General features: G+C 39.8%; 1 protein-coding gene across 1 annotated transcript in view; it reads left to right on the top strand.

Annotated features, from left to right (window-relative positions):
• Positions 1 to 19,178, top strand: part of zzef1 (zinc finger, ZZ-type with EF hand domain 1) — a 42,984-nt gene that overhangs the window by 7,932 nt on the left and 15,874 nt on the right. Inside the window, exons 4-45 of the mRNA XM_088320820.1 lie at positions 1 to 184; positions 1,625 to 1,824; positions 2,651 to 2,861; positions 2,979 to 3,095; positions 4,280 to 4,458; positions 4,672 to 4,770; positions 4,863 to 4,954; positions 5,046 to 5,191; positions 5,378 to 5,483; positions 5,672 to 5,890; positions 5,971 to 6,059; positions 6,139 to 6,329; positions 6,401 to 6,534; positions 6,592 to 6,662; positions 6,731 to 6,845; positions 6,974 to 7,142; positions 7,302 to 7,423; positions 7,495 to 7,617; positions 7,960 to 8,129; positions 10,193 to 10,274; positions 10,384 to 10,585; positions 11,713 to 11,840; positions 11,961 to 12,201; positions 12,286 to 12,365; positions 12,468 to 12,558; positions 12,634 to 13,105; positions 13,180 to 13,344; positions 13,423 to 13,542; positions 13,637 to 13,798; positions 13,901 to 14,033; positions 14,142 to 14,280; positions 14,397 to 14,562; positions 14,639 to 14,901; positions 14,974 to 15,146; positions 15,416 to 15,593; positions 15,671 to 15,831; positions 15,915 to 16,195; positions 16,280 to 16,454; positions 16,540 to 16,672; positions 16,754 to 16,977; positions 17,090 to 17,398; positions 18,986 to 19,086. Of these exons, the coding sequence (XP_088176946.1) occupies positions 1 to 184; positions 1,625 to 1,824; positions 2,651 to 2,861; positions 2,979 to 3,095; positions 4,280 to 4,458; positions 4,672 to 4,770; positions 4,863 to 4,954; positions 5,046 to 5,191; positions 5,378 to 5,483; positions 5,672 to 5,890; positions 5,971 to 6,059; positions 6,139 to 6,329; positions 6,401 to 6,534; positions 6,592 to 6,662; positions 6,731 to 6,845; positions 6,974 to 7,142; positions 7,302 to 7,423; positions 7,495 to 7,617; positions 7,960 to 8,129; positions 10,193 to 10,274; positions 10,384 to 10,585; positions 11,713 to 11,840; positions 11,961 to 12,201; positions 12,286 to 12,365; positions 12,468 to 12,558; positions 12,634 to 13,105; positions 13,180 to 13,344; positions 13,423 to 13,542; positions 13,637 to 13,798; positions 13,901 to 14,033; positions 14,142 to 14,280; positions 14,397 to 14,562; positions 14,639 to 14,901; positions 14,974 to 15,146; positions 15,416 to 15,593; positions 15,671 to 15,831; positions 15,915 to 16,195; positions 16,280 to 16,454; positions 16,540 to 16,672; positions 16,754 to 16,977; positions 17,090 to 17,398; positions 18,986 to 19,086 (6,916 nt within the window). The remainder of the gene's footprint in view (positions 185 to 1,624; positions 1,825 to 2,650; positions 2,862 to 2,978; positions 3,096 to 4,279; positions 4,459 to 4,671; positions 4,771 to 4,862; positions 4,955 to 5,045; positions 5,192 to 5,377; positions 5,484 to 5,671; positions 5,891 to 5,970; positions 6,060 to 6,138; positions 6,330 to 6,400; positions 6,535 to 6,591; positions 6,663 to 6,730; positions 6,846 to 6,973; positions 7,143 to 7,301; positions 7,424 to 7,494; positions 7,618 to 7,959; positions 8,130 to 10,192; positions 10,275 to 10,383; positions 10,586 to 11,712; positions 11,841 to 11,960; positions 12,202 to 12,285; positions 12,366 to 12,467; positions 12,559 to 12,633; positions 13,106 to 13,179; positions 13,345 to 13,422; positions 13,543 to 13,636; positions 13,799 to 13,900; positions 14,034 to 14,141; positions 14,281 to 14,396; positions 14,563 to 14,638; positions 14,902 to 14,973; positions 15,147 to 15,415; positions 15,594 to 15,670; positions 15,832 to 15,914; positions 16,196 to 16,279; positions 16,455 to 16,539; positions 16,673 to 16,753; positions 16,978 to 17,089; positions 17,399 to 18,985; positions 19,087 to 19,178) is intronic.

Raw genomic sequence — 19,178 nt, 5'->3', positions numbered from 1 at the left:
ATCTTGATATACAATATCGAGCGGAACTGGACCGTGACCCAGATGTGGACAAGGTGAAAGTGGTCACACAGTGTTACAGCACCATAGAAGCTTCGTCAAATGGTGCAGATGTCTACAAAATGGCAAATGGAGAGACCACATCTTTTTGGCAGTCTGACGGAAGTGCACGCTCACACTGGATAAGGCAAGGACAGCCTTGGCTTTAAATTACAGTGCCTTGCAAAAGCATCGTCCCTCCAAAGAACCTTTTGACATATTCCAATAGTTCCAGCTTCAAACTTATGAATAAAAAACTTTATATATTTTTAAGAATCTACAACACATGAGACACAATTATGAAATTAAACCAAATTAATTCAAAAATGGATATTGTGCTAACAAATAGAATATTGAAAAGTAGGTATTGCAAATATAGTGACCTCCTTTGAGGTAATACTTTTGCTGCAATCACAGCCACATGTCTTTTGGGTATGTCTCTATAAGTTTTAAAACATCTTGAAACATATATATTTGCCCATTCTTCCTTACAAAACAGCTCAAGTTCCTGAATGTTAATGGTGATCGTTTTTGCACAGCATTGTTCAGACATTGCACAAATGCTATACAGGCTTGAGATCTGGACTTTGTCTTGGCACCTTTATATTGTTAGTTTTAAACCATTCCATTGTAGATTTTGCTTAATGTCTAGGGTCGTTGTACTGTTGGAAGCTGAACCTCCGCCCCATTATCAGTTTCTTGCAGAATTGCAACAGATTATCTGCCAGAATTGCCCTGTTTTTGGCTTTATTAATCTTCCCAGTCCCTGCTGAAGAAAAGCAACACCCACCACTATGTTTGACAGTATGGATGGTGTTTTCAGGGTGATGTGCCTTGTTACTCTTACACCAAACGTAACATTTTGCATTCAGCACAAAAGTTCAATTTTGGCCTCATTTGCCCAGAACACGTTGTTCTACATCTTATTTGTGTCTCCCATGTAGCTTCTTGCAAATGCCTAAGGGGCCTTTTCATGGTATTAGTACAGAAAAGTCTTTCTTCTTGCCACTTTTCCATAAAGGGCAGATTTATGCAGGGTACAACCAATAGTTGTCTTATGCACAGATTGTTTCTCCTCAGCAGTGTGCGCCTGCAGGTCATCTAATGTGATAATCTCCCTCTTGGTTGCTTTTCTTATTAGTTTTTTCCTTGTTTGGGCCAAAGGTTTAGAGGGACGACCAGGTCTTGCTAGGTTTGCAGTGGTTTTATGCTCTCCATTTTGATATTATCGCTAGCACAGTGTTTCGCGAGATATTTAAATGTTGCAAAATCGACTTGCATCCCATTCCTGCTTTGAACTTTTCCTCAACTTTATGCCGGACCTGCAATACTTTTCCAACATCTACTTTTCACGTTGAAGTAATTTGGTTTTACCGCAGGATGTTTCTCACATGATGTTGATTCTCAGAAACTATTTTCACTTTTATAGTTTTAAGTTTAAAGCCTAAAATGTGGCAATATGACAAAAAGTTCTCCGGGGGCAATACTTTCACTAGGCACCGTATGTTACGATTAAAGACTCATTTTCTCCTGATTATTTTATATTTCTGGTTTTGATCGCAAATTTTTGTCTCCTTCGGGTTCCCAGGTTGAAATTGAAGCCTGATGTGGTTTTGAGGCGTCTAGCTGTTGCTGTGGCGGCCACTGACCACAGTTACATGCCTCAGCTCATCTCAGTCATGGTGGGTAAAAGTCTCCATTCATTGCACAAGATCAGAGACGTCCGCATCCCCAGTAATGTGACTGGCTACATTGCGCTCTTGGAGAATGCCAACATCACACACCCATGTGAGTCATCACTTGTTAGTTGATCTGTCTTTGTAATCATTTGACAGCACGTATTGCCCTCTTAGAAATTCTTCCTTAAGTGAGCTTAATTCTAACCAAGTAAGAATAAAACCTCTTTTCTTAGGGGTATTGTTTTCACAACTGACCTCATGGTAAATCGAGTTTTAATAGACAGGTTTTAGAACAATTGAAGGAAGTTATTGTAAATGTACAACTATAGACACATATTTTGAAACTGGCTCTCCAGCAGTGTTTTTAATGGCTACAAGGAGTCAGAAGCCTGTTTTTTATTATCTCTTACATGCTAGTCATTTATTTGCAAACCAACAATCGAAAAATTTTCAACCTAAATACGCTGACTGGTCATTTTGTGTTTCCTTAGCAAGTTGTTCTATTTGTAAAGTATTTTGTATCACAGTGCAAATATACAAGACTGTCTCAGAAAAGTGTCATATTGTGATCAAGTTCTTTATTTTCTGTTATACAACAAAAAAGTCATACATTCTGGGTTTATCACAAATCAATTGAAATTTTACAAGTCTTTTATTCTTTTAATAATGTTGATTTTTGCAAAAAAGATCTTATGTCCTATCTCAAAATATTAGGAACCCATGAAAAATTAAACTAGTATGCTGTAAGCATAAGCAGACTTTCAATATTTAAGTTGATTTGTCATTAATCCCGAACATATAACATTTTAGTTTTTTCAATGGCATTACAGAAAACAAGTAACTTTATCGCAATATTCAAATTTTCCGACAGTCTTGTTTATTAACAACTTAGGCCTTCAAGTTCCATCAGTAGGCGTTTGTTCCTCCAACCCCAGATATTCAAATCAACATCAAGCGGTGCCTGAGTGACGGCTGCGACACACGGATTCATGGTTTGAAGACGCTAGGTTATCAAATTACCAAGAACAAAGAGGTGTCTGTCTCAGAAGCTTCCGCCATCTGGTACCTGTCCCTCCTTACGTCCTTGGTTACGGCCTCAATGGAGACCAACCCGGCATTGGCTCAAACCGTACTTCAGAGCACACAGTAAGACACTTTATTTACTTTTCAAACAAGGATTGGGCTAAATGAAAAATAGTGCAATGCAAATCTGTTTCACAAATTATTCTATGCAGTTGAACTGAAGATGTTCATTTTTTCTAGGAAAGCGTTACAACACATGCCACCATTGTCCCTCACGCCCTCATCCACTAAGTTTCCTAAGTTTTTCTCTTTGAAAATCCTTGAAGAGGTGGATGCATTTCTTCTCAGGATAGCAGAGTAAGGCCAACCCTGGAATTTCTATCATTATACTCACTGAGCACACTCCTATTGAGCTGCATCACACGAGAGACAGGCGAAAATCAATACTCTACCTTAATGTCCTGATGGCCCACTTAATCAGTTGTACATGCTGTTGCAGACACCAGAAGTGGTCAGTACTACCAGCAGCTTCATCATGACTAAATTGATCAAATCGAACTGCTACAAACATTTATTGACAGTTTTGTTTCATGATACACCTTGGACATGTTATACCCAGCAGTGAATATTTACTCTACTTACAGGTGGAGAGCCTTGTGTGAGGTGTCCTTAAAAAGTTGAAAAATAAAGATTTTCTCTGTTAAGTATGTGTTAACAATGCCCAACTGAGCTCAAAGAGCCTTTATTCTTTATTTTCCATTTTGTCTATCTGCTTTTCAATTACTTTTATCAGAGCTATTTGAGCTAGAACACATTATGTAGGAGTAATGGGTGATGGAGGAGTGCTAGACTGACGTCTTGCTCGTCCTCACGTTTTTGTTTTGTTTTTATTTGTTAGTGTAGCATGAAATTGGTGAAAGTTTAAAAAAGGCCTGCTTCAAGTAGACCCCAACACAAACCTGAAGAGAGATGAAAAAAAAGAGTTTAATTGTGCATTTCTTAAATGCGCTTATACTCGCACGCTCATCATAATTGAGTTGATTGAGGCCGCAATGATGACACAAGCCAGTAGATGGCGGCAGAGAGTAACAAAGTTCCAAATTGCGTACAGCTGTTTTGGGTATATGCTGTTTCTACAAAAACTTTTATTATGATATGGTTGCTTGTCTGATTAACTTTAATAGCAATTACTCAGAATAATTACTACACTAAAAGTTTAATTGTATTTCTGTGCAATCGTCACCCATAACTTATCAAGGTTGTATTACTGTTAAATACATTTTATCAATATACAGTGCTTGGCATGAAAAATAACACTTTAACACACTTTAGGAACATCTTAGGTCCCTTTCAAAATATTTTTTATCAGTCCTGAAAGACACATTGCTATTTAGCACAATTTTGGAGAATACTAAATGTAGTGGATTCTTGTAGTGTGATGCTTTATTTTTTGTGCTTGTTGATGTGGTTTGATATTACTTTATGTTATTGTCAAAGTTGTACATCTAACAGAATACACATATGTATCTTTTTGTGTAAAGTTGCTGTGTGAGTCCTGATGCAGAATTGACACTTCTCGCCTTCGCTCTGGCCAGAGGAAGTGTGGCCAAAGTGCTCCAAGCCCTTTCTTGCATTAGCGACCACTTAGAGACAGAATATAGGGCCTCTTCCCTCATCACTTCAATGGCTGCTGTTCGGTTACAACTTCTGTATCGCAATGGTAATTTGTCTGGTCTTTTATTTTTGTAGCTTATTCTAAAAACCCTTGAAACTACACTTTAGTAAAACACAGGTCTTCCTCAAGTCTAAGAAATTAAAATTGTTTAAAACAACCCCCCAAAATGGATCATTTTATATAAAACAATTTTTTAATCATTAATCTTTCATGTATGGTTTGATATCCAATGTCTGTTGTCCTTGTATTATATAACAGGAAAGCCCCTCCACCTGCAGCTACTAGCATGTGACGTGAAGAGCAAAGAGGAGAAATCAGGACCAGAGAATATGCTCAATGAATCTTCCACTGGTGATGGTAATTTTCTACATTGAGAAAAAAACTAAGTTCCTTTACTTCTGTGTTATCACCACACTAAAGTACAACTACACAATTGATCTTCTCAAAAGGTTTTCTCACTGAAAGCGGCAAACAGAAAGCGAGCGTGATTGTGTCCACTGAGGGCCAGATCAACTTTCAAGTCACCCAGATGAAGATCAATGTGCGTTCCTTCCTTATTATAAAGCTGATTTATTTGAAGGCTTTTCACATCGATATGGAATATGTGCATAACAGTCTCCCTTGGATTTAAGGTACGGAAAGGGGCCATTGGTGCAAAATGTGGCTTGGTGTTTGCCTACAAAGATGAAGAACTATTTGATGCTGCAACACATTTTAAGAGGTTTAAAAAGTATGACACCTGGGACTACACCAACTACAAAGAGTTTGTGCAAGACAAGTAAGAAACACTTTTTTAAAATTAAACAATGCCCCTATATTTAGGTTTTAAAGTAATGCCTTGGAATCATGTGAATATTCTTTGAACTATATTTTGACTTAGTAGAAAAAGTTTTTTTTTTAGCTCACTAGTCCAATAGCTGCTGTACATCATGTTTAAATCATAATCCTGTTTATTGTCTTGCAGCACGAGAATTCCTGCTTTGTCTGAGGATGAGCCCATTGGATGGTTTGAGGTGGAAGAGGACTGGAACGATGTGGAGATCAAGCTGCAGCAGTGTCGTGTTGCAAAGGTATATTCTGTCCTACCCAAACGGTACAGTGTTTGATTTGTTGTATTCTTCAAACAAATTAATCGTTTTTTCACGACTTGCATATCATCACTACTTGGTGAAATCTACCACTGATTTGAAAGGACTCACATTAAAAAGGAACTTGCTTCCTCCAATTTTTCACTCTTTTCAATCTCTTGTCTTTACAGTTTCTAATGGTCAAGTTCCTGTGCACTAGGCAGGACAGCGCTGAGCGCCTCGGGGTGCAGTCCATCAGTTTCAGCGGGTACTACTGCGCAGGGGCTGAGAAACTTGAAGAACTCGACAAGCTCAGCTCTGCAGGCGAGCAAGCGAATGACCAAGATGTCACCGGCCTTTGTCTTCTCAACAAGACTCTGTATTTTATTCAACAGCTTACACTAACTATGGTAATCCAAAGCCACAAATTGAGTACCGGTACTATTTTTAAACTGTTGAACAATGACCAAAAACGGCATTCTTCCTTTAGGATTTCTCTCACATCAAAAAGTGTCTACTAGACTTTAACGGTCTTAATGTGGACCTTTTCTGGAGTTTCTACACTAAATTGATGGCAATGTGAGTGGTAGCAGACACTTTGTTTTTAATATGACCTTATTCATACAGTCTCATGACAATGCTTGTGTTTTTGTCTCAGTGAGGGAGAAGAAGTGTTAAAAAGCCGAATTCATCTTCTCCAGTTGCTACAGAACTGTTATTCTATGCTGTCCAATCCATCGCAATCTGTTGAATTGAGTGGCAAAACTGAACCAGCAAAAGATGGGGCGTCAACATCGAGCAGTGCAAAGCCTGATTCTGTCCAGGAACTCTACTCTCACCTGTGCTTTCGTATGAAGTATAGCCACCTCACATCAATGAATGTTTAAGATTCTGATACTGGTTGTCATCCTTTATTTCAGTTGTGAATGAGACAGAGGGGGCAACGTTAGTGCAGAAAGCCTTGCAAAAGGAAGCTGTGAAAGCTATTCTTAACGGAGCAGCCGTTTTTTTCCCTGATAAACAAATCCGGCGAGACAAGCTATTCAACATGATGGTGTGTATACACATTTTCCTGTCATTATATATTGGTAACCATTTTTTTTTTTCACAGAAAAATATTACAGAAGAGGATCACCTGCCATCTGTAAGAGTTACATTTGTGTCGTTGTGTAATTACTTCAGGTAAGTAAACTGTAGTTAGGCCTGTATTTCGCATTCTTGCGTACATCAACACCTTTTATTCTGTGCAGTGATCAAGATCCAAGTGGCCTTCTCCTGCTCCCTTCGAAAGAAGCTTCCTCTGACTTTGACACCAGCCCAATTTTAGCAGTGATGGACACACTGTTGCTTGTGGCGATACAAGAGGTGAGATCATGGACAACATTGTAACTGTAACAACATAAAGCCAAGTAGATTAACAATTCAATCCAGATTTTGTTTCTATGATTAGCAAAGGTTCAGTTTCTAAGATGATGCGTTTTGCTCTTCTCAAGTGTGAAGTTGTTATGTCTGAGGGCAGTGGCGGAGCCTCTCGGCAGACAATGTTGCTGTCCTTATTCTGGGCTCTTCAAGGGAGCCTTTTGTCTTGGTGCTACCTCCAGCTCAAAGGAACATCTTCAACTGCTGTTACAATGGAACTAGCCAGAATCATCCTGTTAAAATGTGAGCCAACAGCCTTAAATACATTTAAAATATAACTGTAAACATTTCATTTCAAGTTTGTTTTTATCTTAAATCAACAAACAAGATGCGGATATCAACATCATGTAACTTATTATGGTTTATTTTTAAGTATATGCTGTCCACTTTTCTTGTTTACAGATGTGGATAAGTTCTTGACAAGTGTCAAAAGTGTACTTGGTTCACTGTTGGATAAGTACACCGCTACTGAGATTACTGAGAAACTAGACAGTTCTATTATTGCCAGAGTCTTCAGACAACTGGTAAGGCCCCATTAAAACGTATTATTAAATAAAAAAGTTTCATGGCTGACGATAATGAATTGGTCTGGCAGCTTATCTTTCTCCTGGAACTTTGCTCATTGGACATCCCTCACTATCTGCTGCTAAAAAACTTCTCCTCTATGATCGAGCTTCTCAAAAATCTATCCTCTGGAACAGGAGACATTTTTTCCAAGGTTGGTGGAATATTTAGATCAGTTTTCTATACTCATATTGTCATAATCACTTTTTTTAAGATGGCTAAAGAGCATCACTAGATTCAAAATTCAAGATGCAAACATTTTCTCATTATGCTTGTTTAATTATAAAATTATTTTGCAATAGAGTTATTTGATACACTGAAAGTTTTTAATGTAGTCATACAAATTAAATAAATTCCGGTTGAATCGTTTTCTCTTATACGTACAGTTTGTACTTATACATGGATTACGTGGGAGAGATAAGTACAGTTCAAAAGTTTAAAAAAAATACCTGCACATGATGATGGTGAGATGAATAACCTACTGTGACATTGTTAGGGGGACCAGGAGAGCTGGCAGCAGCCGCAACAGCCAGTGGTGCTGAGGACCTGGACAATGGAATCTTCTCACAACTATGAGGACAGTCGTCATGAGACAAATATATTTGCCTGTCCCGGTGCTACGTCGTTTGAAGTCGAGTTTGATGAACGCTGTGAGACAGAAAAAAGGTAGAAACAATAGAAAAAAAGTTACACTTCTCTGTACTGTTTTCTGTAAATCTATCCAATTCTATTTAGGACAGGAGAAGTAGGAATAATGGAATGTTATTACCTACTCATTTTGGCGATTACTTACATACACACCCACACAGAACATCTGTTCACAGTTGAAAGGTTTGGCAAATTTTATATTCTGACAGTAAGATAACCGAGCTTTAAGCATGGAATTTCACCTTCGCGCATGCCCAGTTCAGGAAATGCTTACCAAAAATTAGTCACTCCATCGCACCTGTCTCATCAGGAATATATATGAATCTTTTTATCTTCTCGCGTGGCGGGTACATAACGCTGTGTTCCAATTGAATGAATTAGTGTCCCTGCTGCTATTAGCCTTGAGATGGTTTTTGTCAGAGTTGTGTTTTGCCCTCCTAAAAGGCTGCATAAGGTTTGTTTACCTGCTGCCGTTGCGACCTGGTCCCTGGCTCACCTTCGCCTCGGCTTTGGAGCTACCCCGTCTAATTCCGTCAGCCCCGTGTTTTTCCTGAATTACCCACTTGCGATTCAGGTGTTCTTTTGTTGCCGCTACCTCCCCGTTGGCTTCGGGCTGCTGTGTTTGACTCGGGCCGGCCCCACGTAGCCTCTGCGGATGATGTTTTGTTTGGTTCCAGCCCACCTTGCGTTTTCTTGCTGTGGTCGTTTCCCCCTTAAGTTTATCCCATTGGGCTTGCCAGCTCACTGCATGTAATTTTTGGTCGGCCAGCCCCCGTCGGCTTTGGGGCTGCTGTGTCCATGTGTTTGTTCCCAGCCGACCTCGTCACTATGGCCGGCGCTATTTTCAGGATTTCCCGGTTGCCCTGCCTGCCAGACATGGCGGCTGCCTACTACTCGTCGTTTTGGCCGGGGCTGGTGTCAATTCCCAGTCCCTCCCAGTGGTCGGTGTTGGGTAGTGCGTGTGGATGTCTTCCCTGGGGTCCCTCTGATTAGAACGGAAGTTACATTTGAAACCTTTGATGTAAACCACAGCGTTTCAAAATTTGGCTGAAATACAAAAGTCAATTCAGGTTACACTTTTTTTGTACTGCCCGTCTCAAAGGACCGCACAGGCCATAATTACCCAACCGTACCAAATCTTTAACATGCATGCAGGCAAGGAAAAACTAAGACACCTCAGCATGATGAAAATAAGAATCTTTTACAAGGGGCTACACAAGGGGTGATCCCCTTCCAAGATTACCAGGCTGCATTAGTTGTTGCATTGGGTATTAATACACAAAACATAGTCAACATCAGCAAAAAACATCAGTAATAACAAAAATTAATCAAGAAGTCAAGACAGCGATGATGCAGCTTCCGGTCTTAGCCAGCTGATCAATGCAAATGCTGACATGTCTCAGGTACAGGTGTTGGTCCACTGACTCACGCAGTTTTGTCCTTTTTCCTTCCCTCTGCCACAAGCCAGGCAGGAAAACTAAAGTATGAGGTCAGCATAAATCATCAGCTATATCAGTCTGTCTCAAATCCAGATTCACTTTCACTGAGGTTACGGATCTTATCTCGAAGGGCAGGTTGCAGATTTTATTTCTAAGGGCAGAGCATTCCACAGCATCGGGGCCCGAATAAAGAACACTCTTGGCCTGCAGCTTTCTTTTTTGGCTCTTGGAGTTATAAGTAGACCAGCATTTTCCAAGCAAAGGCTCAGAGCAGGAACATTCAATCAAAATAAATCAAAAAGATAGGGGGGCAAGTCAATGCAATCTTTTGTAAAAAAGAAATACAATTAAAAAAAACATTTTTCAAACAGAATGTGGAACAATTAGTACAAAGGAAAGCTATATCCATTCCCTGTGTGAATTTTAAGTCGGAAAAAATAATGTAACTGTCAGGAGGATGCTGGTCTGCTTAACTCTGCAGGTAGACTATTATGTTTACCCCCTTCTTTACATCCCCTCACCTCGACAGGTAAGGGTCAGCGTTGGTGTTTTTTTTTTATAATTAAAACCATGACTTTTTAAACCATGTCAAATCATCAGAAAGAAAGATTGTGCTTCTTTGTGTTCACATTTCTTTCATAGGTATGATTATTTGGAATTCACGGACTCCAGAGGTGGAAAAGTTCGCTACGACATGAAGGTCGGAAGTGAGAAGTGGCCAAAGGTAGAAATTGGGTCATTTTCCCTTAGGATGTCTTCTTATTGTCTATGCGTTTGAATTGTTATTCTTTTTTTTATATTATCACATGCCGGTTTTATTTCTCTCCTTTTAGAAAGTAACATTTGACACAGGCCCCCAGCTTCAGTTCCTCTTCCATTCTGATAGCAGCAATAACGAGTGGGGTTACAAGTTCACCGTAACTGCCGTTGGTCTGCCCGACATCACCATTTCTTGGATGTCGGACTTGCAGCTGCTTTTAGCTCGATTGATGGGGCGACTTGCTTATAGGACCTTGGCTCTGAAATCACCCCAGGGTGAGATGTTCTTCACTTCTCAGCTGTTGTCTGAAATCCTGGTTATGGTTAGCATCATCTACATCTGTTGAATAATTTGTACACTTTTTAAAATATATACACACAGCAGTTGTTAAAAAAACACCCTTTTTATGTATATGCTTCTGCTGGGTTGCTAATTAAAATCCTGCTCAGTAATCCCTAGGGGGGTTACGTTCCAGAAAGATTGTGCGGTAGTCTAACCCACAGAGCAGAAACCTATACTTATACTCATTTATGTATTTATTTGTTAAATACTCTGTTCTTGGTTTCAATGTATAATAAACGCAATTTACAGCCTCAAGTATTTGTTTGATAAATGATAGCATTTTCCTTCATGGTGGTTTTTTTGTTTTTAATTTTTTTTTACAAAAAACGTCCGTACTGTATATTATAATTTAAAAAAACAATCTTGCTTTTTGCAAAACTGTAGGACACATTCCACTATACCTCACATGATACTTTGTCGCCATTATTTGGACATTATGGAAAACTACATTTACTGGCCGTTTAGAACCCCCGATTGTTGAAAGAGCCATTTTGGACCCCTAAGCAAAAAATTAAAAGCCTTATACAAACCTGACAAGTGAGAAAACTTAAACTGTGTCGATCTTCATTGGAAACATTAAGAATGGGTTTGGTTTGCCCATTTACAGAGATATACATAATTTTTTTCCCATTATCAACAGTGTGGGGAATAACGCCGTTATATATAATGCCATTGCGTAACGACTTTTTTTTTTTTTTTTTTTAGGAACGGGATAATCTAACTAGTTATTCCGCCGTTACAACTCTGTTTCCGTTAATTATGGTAAAAAATGGTGGGTTACTTTGAATGAATTGATGAAACTTCCAGCCGTAGCTAGATTAATCTGCTTTGTTTATATATGTGCCCTGTATGTTCGGAAATAGCGCCCGTTGAAGCCAAAATGGTAGGCCTAAAGGATTCTTTCTGTTAAAAAAGTACTTACAAATTTGCAAAACTATCCTTTTGACTCTACAGAGTTGGTCATTAAATTTACAGTACAAAGACAAGCCATCTATGTACTGGGATTGGATTTTTCAGATGAATGACTATATGTATTGTCATAATACCGCTTTTTATTCAGAAATACGCTCCGTAAAAGAGCTTCCACCCTGGAAAGTGTCACATGTTCAGGCGTCACCCCTTTGGAAACCTATTCTCCGACATGGCTTGTGTGAGCAGAAGGACGCAGATCAGATCAAAACAGTTCAGGTGTGCTGAAATATTATTGTGTATTACTTTTTATTATTTTCACATACTAAACACCACATCTCATCTTGAATTCACCCATGTGTTTATTCTCAAAATGTATTTGTTTATTGTGTATATCAGATTAGTAAAGACCATCTGGACGATGTAAAAAGGCTCCTGGAGGACTTCGCTCGATGGAACCCTGCTCATGAAACCACAGATGGCAGAATAGAGCTGATGAGAAACCTGGTTCAGTCCTGTAAAAAACAGGCAGTGAGGAATGAATTGCCCACTGGGTCAAGGGCCGACCATGCTGTGAATGCAATTTGGGCTGTCATGATCTACCACACGCCAGGCCTGATTAATGCCCTCAAGACTTACGGTAATGCTTACTTATCAGCTTCTAATTTTTTGTTCAATCAACTATTGACTTTTAAAATTTTCCATTTGAATATTTTATGAATAGTCAATCAAGAATGCAAAGCCTGTGTAAATGAAGACTTTGTGCAAGTGTATTCAGTGGCAGACAGCCTCAGGACTTGGATGGTACGAATTGCAAACTCCTTGACTATTGTTGGGTTGCTGAATGATTTGCAATACATGTAATCATGAGCATGAGCTCAAGCTGTGTTGAATGTTTTCTGTTAGTTGGAGATGAAGCAGAGATATACAGTTGGCAAACTGAATGTTCCTGATGAAAAAGAGCCAGGCACTGATGAGGTTACAATTGAGAGTTTAGGTAAGAATCCATGGTATCTCTTTGATTTTGACATTTGGTCATGTTCCTGATCTAAAATAAATTATTTCTCTGTAGCTGAGATGTGCATTGAGAAGTGCCTCCTGCTCTTCAGATTTTCTTCCTGTGGTATACCATGCCGCACCAGTGAGTCCTCCCATGCAGCACAAGGCAACAGTGATGTTCTCCACTGTCCCACTTCAGTCTCGGAAGACGATTTCCACGCGAGCTCCTCACTTGAACAATCCGCAGCTGCAGATGAGCATGTTGAAGCCAGACCAGTTCAAAACCAATCCCCCAAGGTTCCTCCTCACTCCTGTACACACTGCAAGTCTGACAACAAAGGCTCCACAGAAAGCCTCTCTTCTTGGGGGAGTCCATCTTCTCCTTCTGCATTATCTCATAAAGCTCCATTCAGTCGGGCACGGCTACGCCTCCTGTCATGCCGCTCGATGGAGGAAACCTGCACATCCTCATCCATCAAGGATTGCTACCCAATTCTCAAACACATAGTCAATTTTATTAAGGACAACACCCTCACAACAGCCAAGTGAGTGGAAGTCAGTCTATCATTATGTATTTGTGTTTTTCAACTTTTTGACATATCTTTCTTTTGTCCTAAAGTATCTTGCAGACATTGTCGCTGAACAAAGCTCAAGCCATTAGTGTCTGCAAAGTGCTCGAACTCATTCAATCGTGTTTAACTTCACTAGGAACGCCACATATCTTTCAAGCCCCTTGTGTCTTGTTCCTACAAGAACTGCTGACCTGTCAGAAAGACTTCAGCAGGTGCATTACAAAAATGAATGACAGTTTGAATATGTATTTCAGAGGCAAAGCGGTGTTTAATATAAATTTTCTTTTCAGTTATTTCTCTCAGTTGTCAGACAGCGGTCGTGAGTTAGGGGAGCAAGTGCGACGCTCGTACCATCAGTTGGTGCTCGGTCTGGTTGAAGCGGTCCAAGGATTCAGTACCCTCAACGACAAGTTAGCATTATTTTCCACTGCAACAAGAATCCTTTTGAAAGATACAAGTTTGTGTTATGAGCAGTTTAACTGTACTCTGGTCCATCCTTCTCAGAACTCTCCTACCAGCCCTGTCTTGTGTGCAAACCTGCTTACTGCACCTTCTAGACTTCAATTGGGACATGCACGACATTCCCCTCTTCCTGAACATCAAGCTTCCTGAACTCTTACTCAGCATGTCGCAGGAGAACATTAGCGTTCATGATTTAGCAATCAGGTAAAATACGAGCCTTGGTTAAATTGGGCAGAGCAAGTTTTGTTCAGTTTTAATTTCATTGCCACAATTTTAAGGTATTCTGTTGTCCGTGTACATTTTTAGTCAGTGGACAGAGGATGATGAAATTGCAGACTACAAGAAGAATCAGGAGTGGATGGAGGAGTGCATGGATGAACTGTTTGAAAAGTGGTATGATAAAATTGATGAAGAGGACTCTATGGAAGACAGGCGAAAGGTAATCTTAAACCAAAATTCTTTATTTACTATCTGATTTAGTTTCAAAACGTATGTGCAAAGCTTTAACAATTTCATAACGCATTTAAAAATGTTTTACTTTCTGAAGATGCACATGTTCATTGCACGTTATTGCGACCTACTCAATGTTGTAATCTCCTGTGATGGCTGTGAAAGGATGGCACCTTGGCATCGCTATCGATGCCTGCAGTGTATGGATATGGACCTCTGCAAGACATGTTTCCTCAGTAAGATACTCACTATAACTCAACATATTGTAATTATTGAGCTAGCAGCACATTTATGTGACCGTGTTAATTAAATACACCATTTTGTTTAACCAAAATGTGCATGTGTTGTTTAGGTGGTGCCAAGCCTGAAGGTCACGAGGATGACCATGAGATGGTGAATATGGAATATGCTTGTGACCACTGTCAAGGCCTCATTGTTGGCAGCAGGATCAATTGTAATGTTTGTGAAGACTTTGATCTTTGCTTTGGATGTTATAATGCCAAGAAATATCCTGACAGGTAACATCTTGTCCAATGAACTTTGTTCTATGCCTAAATATTGTATTCTGCCATTAACACGCCAACAAACTTTTAGCCACCTGCCCACACATCGGATCACAGTTTACCCTATGGTGACCATTCGAATAAGTGACAGGCACCGTTTGATTCAGCCGTACATCCACAACTATTCCTGGCTTCTTTTCGCTGCTTTGGCACTCTACACTTCAGAAAAGATCAATGAGAAGCAGATAAACAGAGAAAATTTGGATGGTACCACTTTGAGCCCGGCGATAGCCCTACAGTCGTGCTGCTCCAAGCTCATCACTGATTGTTTGCTCAAGGGACAAACCAGCAAAGGTTAAACGATTTTTTTAAAAACAAAGTGGAATGGTTAAAAGCACCTGCCTTCAAATGTGTTGTATCCCACAGGTCTTCGCTCTTCAGCTCTGCTCAATCTGCTGTTGTCCAATGAATCTGCCTGTGACAGTGAGCTGTGTCCAGTCTCCTCAGAGTTGTCTCAGGAAGTCAGTACTGCCACAGACACCTCATCGCTCCCTGGGAGCACTGCTGCCATTTGCTCTCCTTCCTCACCCAAAGACAATGTGAGCTATAAGCAAAGACGTTTATTCAGATTCAGATTCAGATTCAGATCTACTTTATTGTCATTCTAGTACACGTGTATACAGAACGAAATGTCGATGGATCTGACTCCCACAGTTTCCCTACTCCCCCAGTATAACCTACTGAATAAATATAAGGCCGATTCCAACCGATGTGCATTTATTAGGATATACTTTTTTGTTGAAGCAAACTCAAAGGTTTGTACTGTAAACACGTTCAACAAATCAATTTCTTTCTATCACACATCTAGAGTAAACCATCAGGAGACACGCAAAGGTCCAGGGAAGTGAGCGCCGCTCCTACTGCTCCTTCCGAAATGTTTTTACCACCTAACATGTCTGAGATGGACACAAGAAAACTTGTTTCACAAGACACTTTGGAATCAATCAGCCAATCCAGCGATGACCAACTTTCACCTGTGATCCGACGTGAGTCCTTGATTAGTATCACTGTTTATTGAGATTAGGACTTGCACAGCTGTCTGATTCTATTATATGTTTAACAGTATCGGAGTCTAGTCTAGCAGTCAACAGTCCAGCATCGGATATTGTCAAGGAGAATGATGAGCGACTTCCCAAAGTGTCCCTCCAGGAATATGTCTTTGCAGAGTGCTCAAGAGAGCGGATCCTGGGACTTCTAGCTGCTATGCTACCCCCTGTCAAAAACGTAACTTGTTTCTGTCAAGCATTTTGCTCAAAGTTTTTAGTGTTTTCTTGGGAGGGCGCTTATCTTTTTTTTTCCCTTTGAAGGAAAGAACTCTCTGTCTGCCCAGTGTCAGCTCCATTTTGCACCAACTTTTTAGGGTAGTCATTTTCAATGCCGGCTCCCTCAACGAGACGTACCACTTTACTCTGGGCCTGCTGGGACAACTACTGATGCGAATACCTCCAGTCGAGGCTGATTGTGCTGTCTCAGAGGCCCTAACAGACAAGTATGAGTTGCTGTCAAATGTTGAGGCAGGAATTAGTGACACTGCTGGATGGAAGACCACTCAGCTGCTTTTTAGTCTGGGAGCTGTCTGTTTAGACAGGTACAGCTACACACACATCTTATTTAGAATATATAGGTGAACCCTGAAACAAAAAAAAAATTGTTTTGTATTTTATTTTCTCAGTTGTATAGGTTTGGATTGGGCATGCACAGTAGCGGATATTTTACACGATCTGAACACTTGTCCTGGATGGAGCCCCATCATCGCTACCTTTACTGATCATTGTATTCAGCAGCTACCGCTTACTCTAAAACGCACCAATCTCTTCACCCTCCTGGTGTTGGTTGGCTTCCCTGAAGTAAGTAGACAAAAAATTACTATGAGGAATTAGATATTCTTACTTGATTTTTTTAACAAATACTTACTAGTCCTGTGTCTGTTAGGTTCTGTGTGTCGGCACGCAGACCATGTTCGTCGACAATGCCAATGAACACCACACCATGATCCTACTCAAACATTTTACAGAAACAAACCAGGCAGCAGTAGTGGATATAAAGACCCGCAAAAGAAAAACTGGTCAGCAGTATTCTAGTCGCGCAGAAATACACAAGAAAAAGCTGCAATGATCAACTATGTGGCCTTTACTATCTTTTACAGTCAAAGACTACCAACTCATCCAGTCTCAGGATTCTACAGCTTGCTTTGTTGGAAAAAGCAAAGACCAGTGTTTGCCAAAGACTCTCCTCAGCCGCTACTTGAACAACTTTATTTCCATCATCTGCCACCTGCTGCAGAATAGTGAAGAAAATTGCTCTCTTGATGCTGTGGAAGCTTCTTGGGTTCTCTCTTTGGCCCTTAAAGGACTCTACAACACCCTAAAAGTATCTGGCATTGCATTCAAATATGAACTTGAAAATACTTACAAACCACTTACAGTAAATCTGCAGTCGATCAAAGTAAATTAATTCTATATGTCGTCTTTGTTCTTTGAAGAAGCATGGTGTGGAGCAAGCTCAAGAAGCCATCCAGCAGTCTGGATTAACACAACTGCTTGTGAGCAAGTGCAGCAAGGGAACGGGCTTCAGCAAGTTGTGGTTGTTACGAGATCTGGAAATTCTCTCAATCATGCTCTACTCCTCCAAGCGCGAAATACATTCCATGACTCAGGACCCCGAGCGGGATCAAAGAGAGCAAGATAAGGAGCACGACTCTGACCACTCGAGTAGCATGGCTGACGACACAGACGTCAACAGGCCAGATCCACTTGACGGTCTAGATGAGGAAACAAAGATTTGCTTCCAGGTGATGAGGGAGACAAATGTTTTTTTTTTTTTACATTTAAAAAAGATTGACCCCGGAAATAAAGGAAATAATAATCACATAAATTATTATAAATAGAATATCGGTATATTCTGGACTGTAAGGCACACCCAAAAACCCCAAATTAGCCAGAAATGTTGTTGTGCATAATGCAATTATAAATCAGTCAATAAATTTAATACCAGTTAGCAATTGTAATGAACGGAATCCTAACCACGAGGTTCCCACAGGACATGGTCAGTTGTTCACAATTGCATTACACCGGAAATCGAACTTTGATCGCAGCAAAGAGGGGGGGAGGGATTTTTTAAGGGTTATTGTTCTATCTTCTTTATTCATTATCCGTTATCGGTCAGTTCATAATACGCTACAAGGCTTAGGAGCCGGGACTCTTACTCTCAGCCAAAAGGCCAAGCTAAGGTCCTAGCATAAAGCAAGCTCTTGCCAACACTTCTAGATCTTCACATTCGGGAGCCAGATCATATCCACTAGACCACTAGAAATACAGACGACACATGAAATGGCATTAGGTCTGATCTCGTGATCACAGTATTTTATTCATGGTACCAGGTATGTTAGAGTAAAAAGAATGGTTGTATCACTCATTCTCAGGTCAAACTAAGCATTGAGTGACCAACACTTTGGATACGTGCAGTCATGCATTTATTTTTTATCTTTAAGGACAAGGGAATTACTTCCCACAATGCTGTTCTCTCCAGTTAGTTCAGAACGGCCAAATTGCTTCCCACACTGCCTTTCTTGTCGTTCATTTCAGAAACTCATGCGAGTCGGCTTTACCACGGACTAGTTTATGTCTGACAATATTCTCGTGGCCTGGCCCAATAATGACATCAACAATTTGGTGCCATGACTAAAAATAGTGTGATGAGATAAGACCTAACCCCTTTGTATCGTCAGTATTCCTAGTAGTCTATTAGATAAGATTCAGCGCACCAGGTTCAATTCAATTGCGATTGTATACAATAGTATAAAACTTTGATCAGTCATATATTTAATTATGATCAGTGATATATTCTGACTCATCAATGCGATAACACAGCATTGTTTTATTTTTTTTGCACAACCCTTGCCCTTACAGGATTTTATATAGCATGCGCTTTGTAGTGTAGTTTACCTTATTTATGGATAAAATATCACATTATGCTCTTTATTGGGAGTGCGCCTTTATGTTTCTGTGCACCTTATAGTGTGGAGAATACAGATATTTGCATATCTCCAGAGCTATTAACACACTAAACCACAGTATTGTGGTTCTAAGTGCAATATCCCGGTTTTAAGTGCAATATTCCGGTTGTGTATAACTTTTATTTTAGATGTGAATACTTAATATTAGAGGTCAATATATATTTTTATTTATTATTGTATATTTTGCAAACTGGATTGCAAATCTAATTTTGTTGTAGCAATGCAGTAATGATAAAGATGATTCTGATATTATTTTTTTAAATGGTAAATAATAATTAACACATTCACTGCAAATGAGGCCTGTACACTTCCAAGTTCCATTTTACTGGAATGAGTTTTACCCGAATCTTTTTTTCTGAACAGATTGCCCATGATGCCTTAAACGCTCCTCTGCCCATTTTACGAGCTATGTATGAATTACAAATGAAAAAAAACGAGTCCTTCTCCTTGGAGGTGCAAAAGAGGTCAGTTTGAGCGGCTGCGGGGTATTTTTTTTTTTTTTTTTTTTTTTTTGCATATGAAGACGCCCACCTTGATTTTGATGTGCTTTGATAAT

The sequence above is a fragment of the Urocampus carinirostris genome, chromosome 17, assembly GCF_059441175.1.
Source record: "Urocampus carinirostris isolate Australia breed hairy pipefish chromosome 17, RoL_Ucar_1.0, whole genome shotgun sequence".
Classification (NCBI taxonomy): domain Eukaryota; kingdom Metazoa; phylum Chordata; class Actinopteri; order Syngnathiformes; family Syngnathidae; genus Urocampus; species Urocampus carinirostris.
The sequence above is the reverse complement of the archived record's forward strand: the minus strand, read 5'-3'. Positions and strand labels throughout refer to the sequence as shown.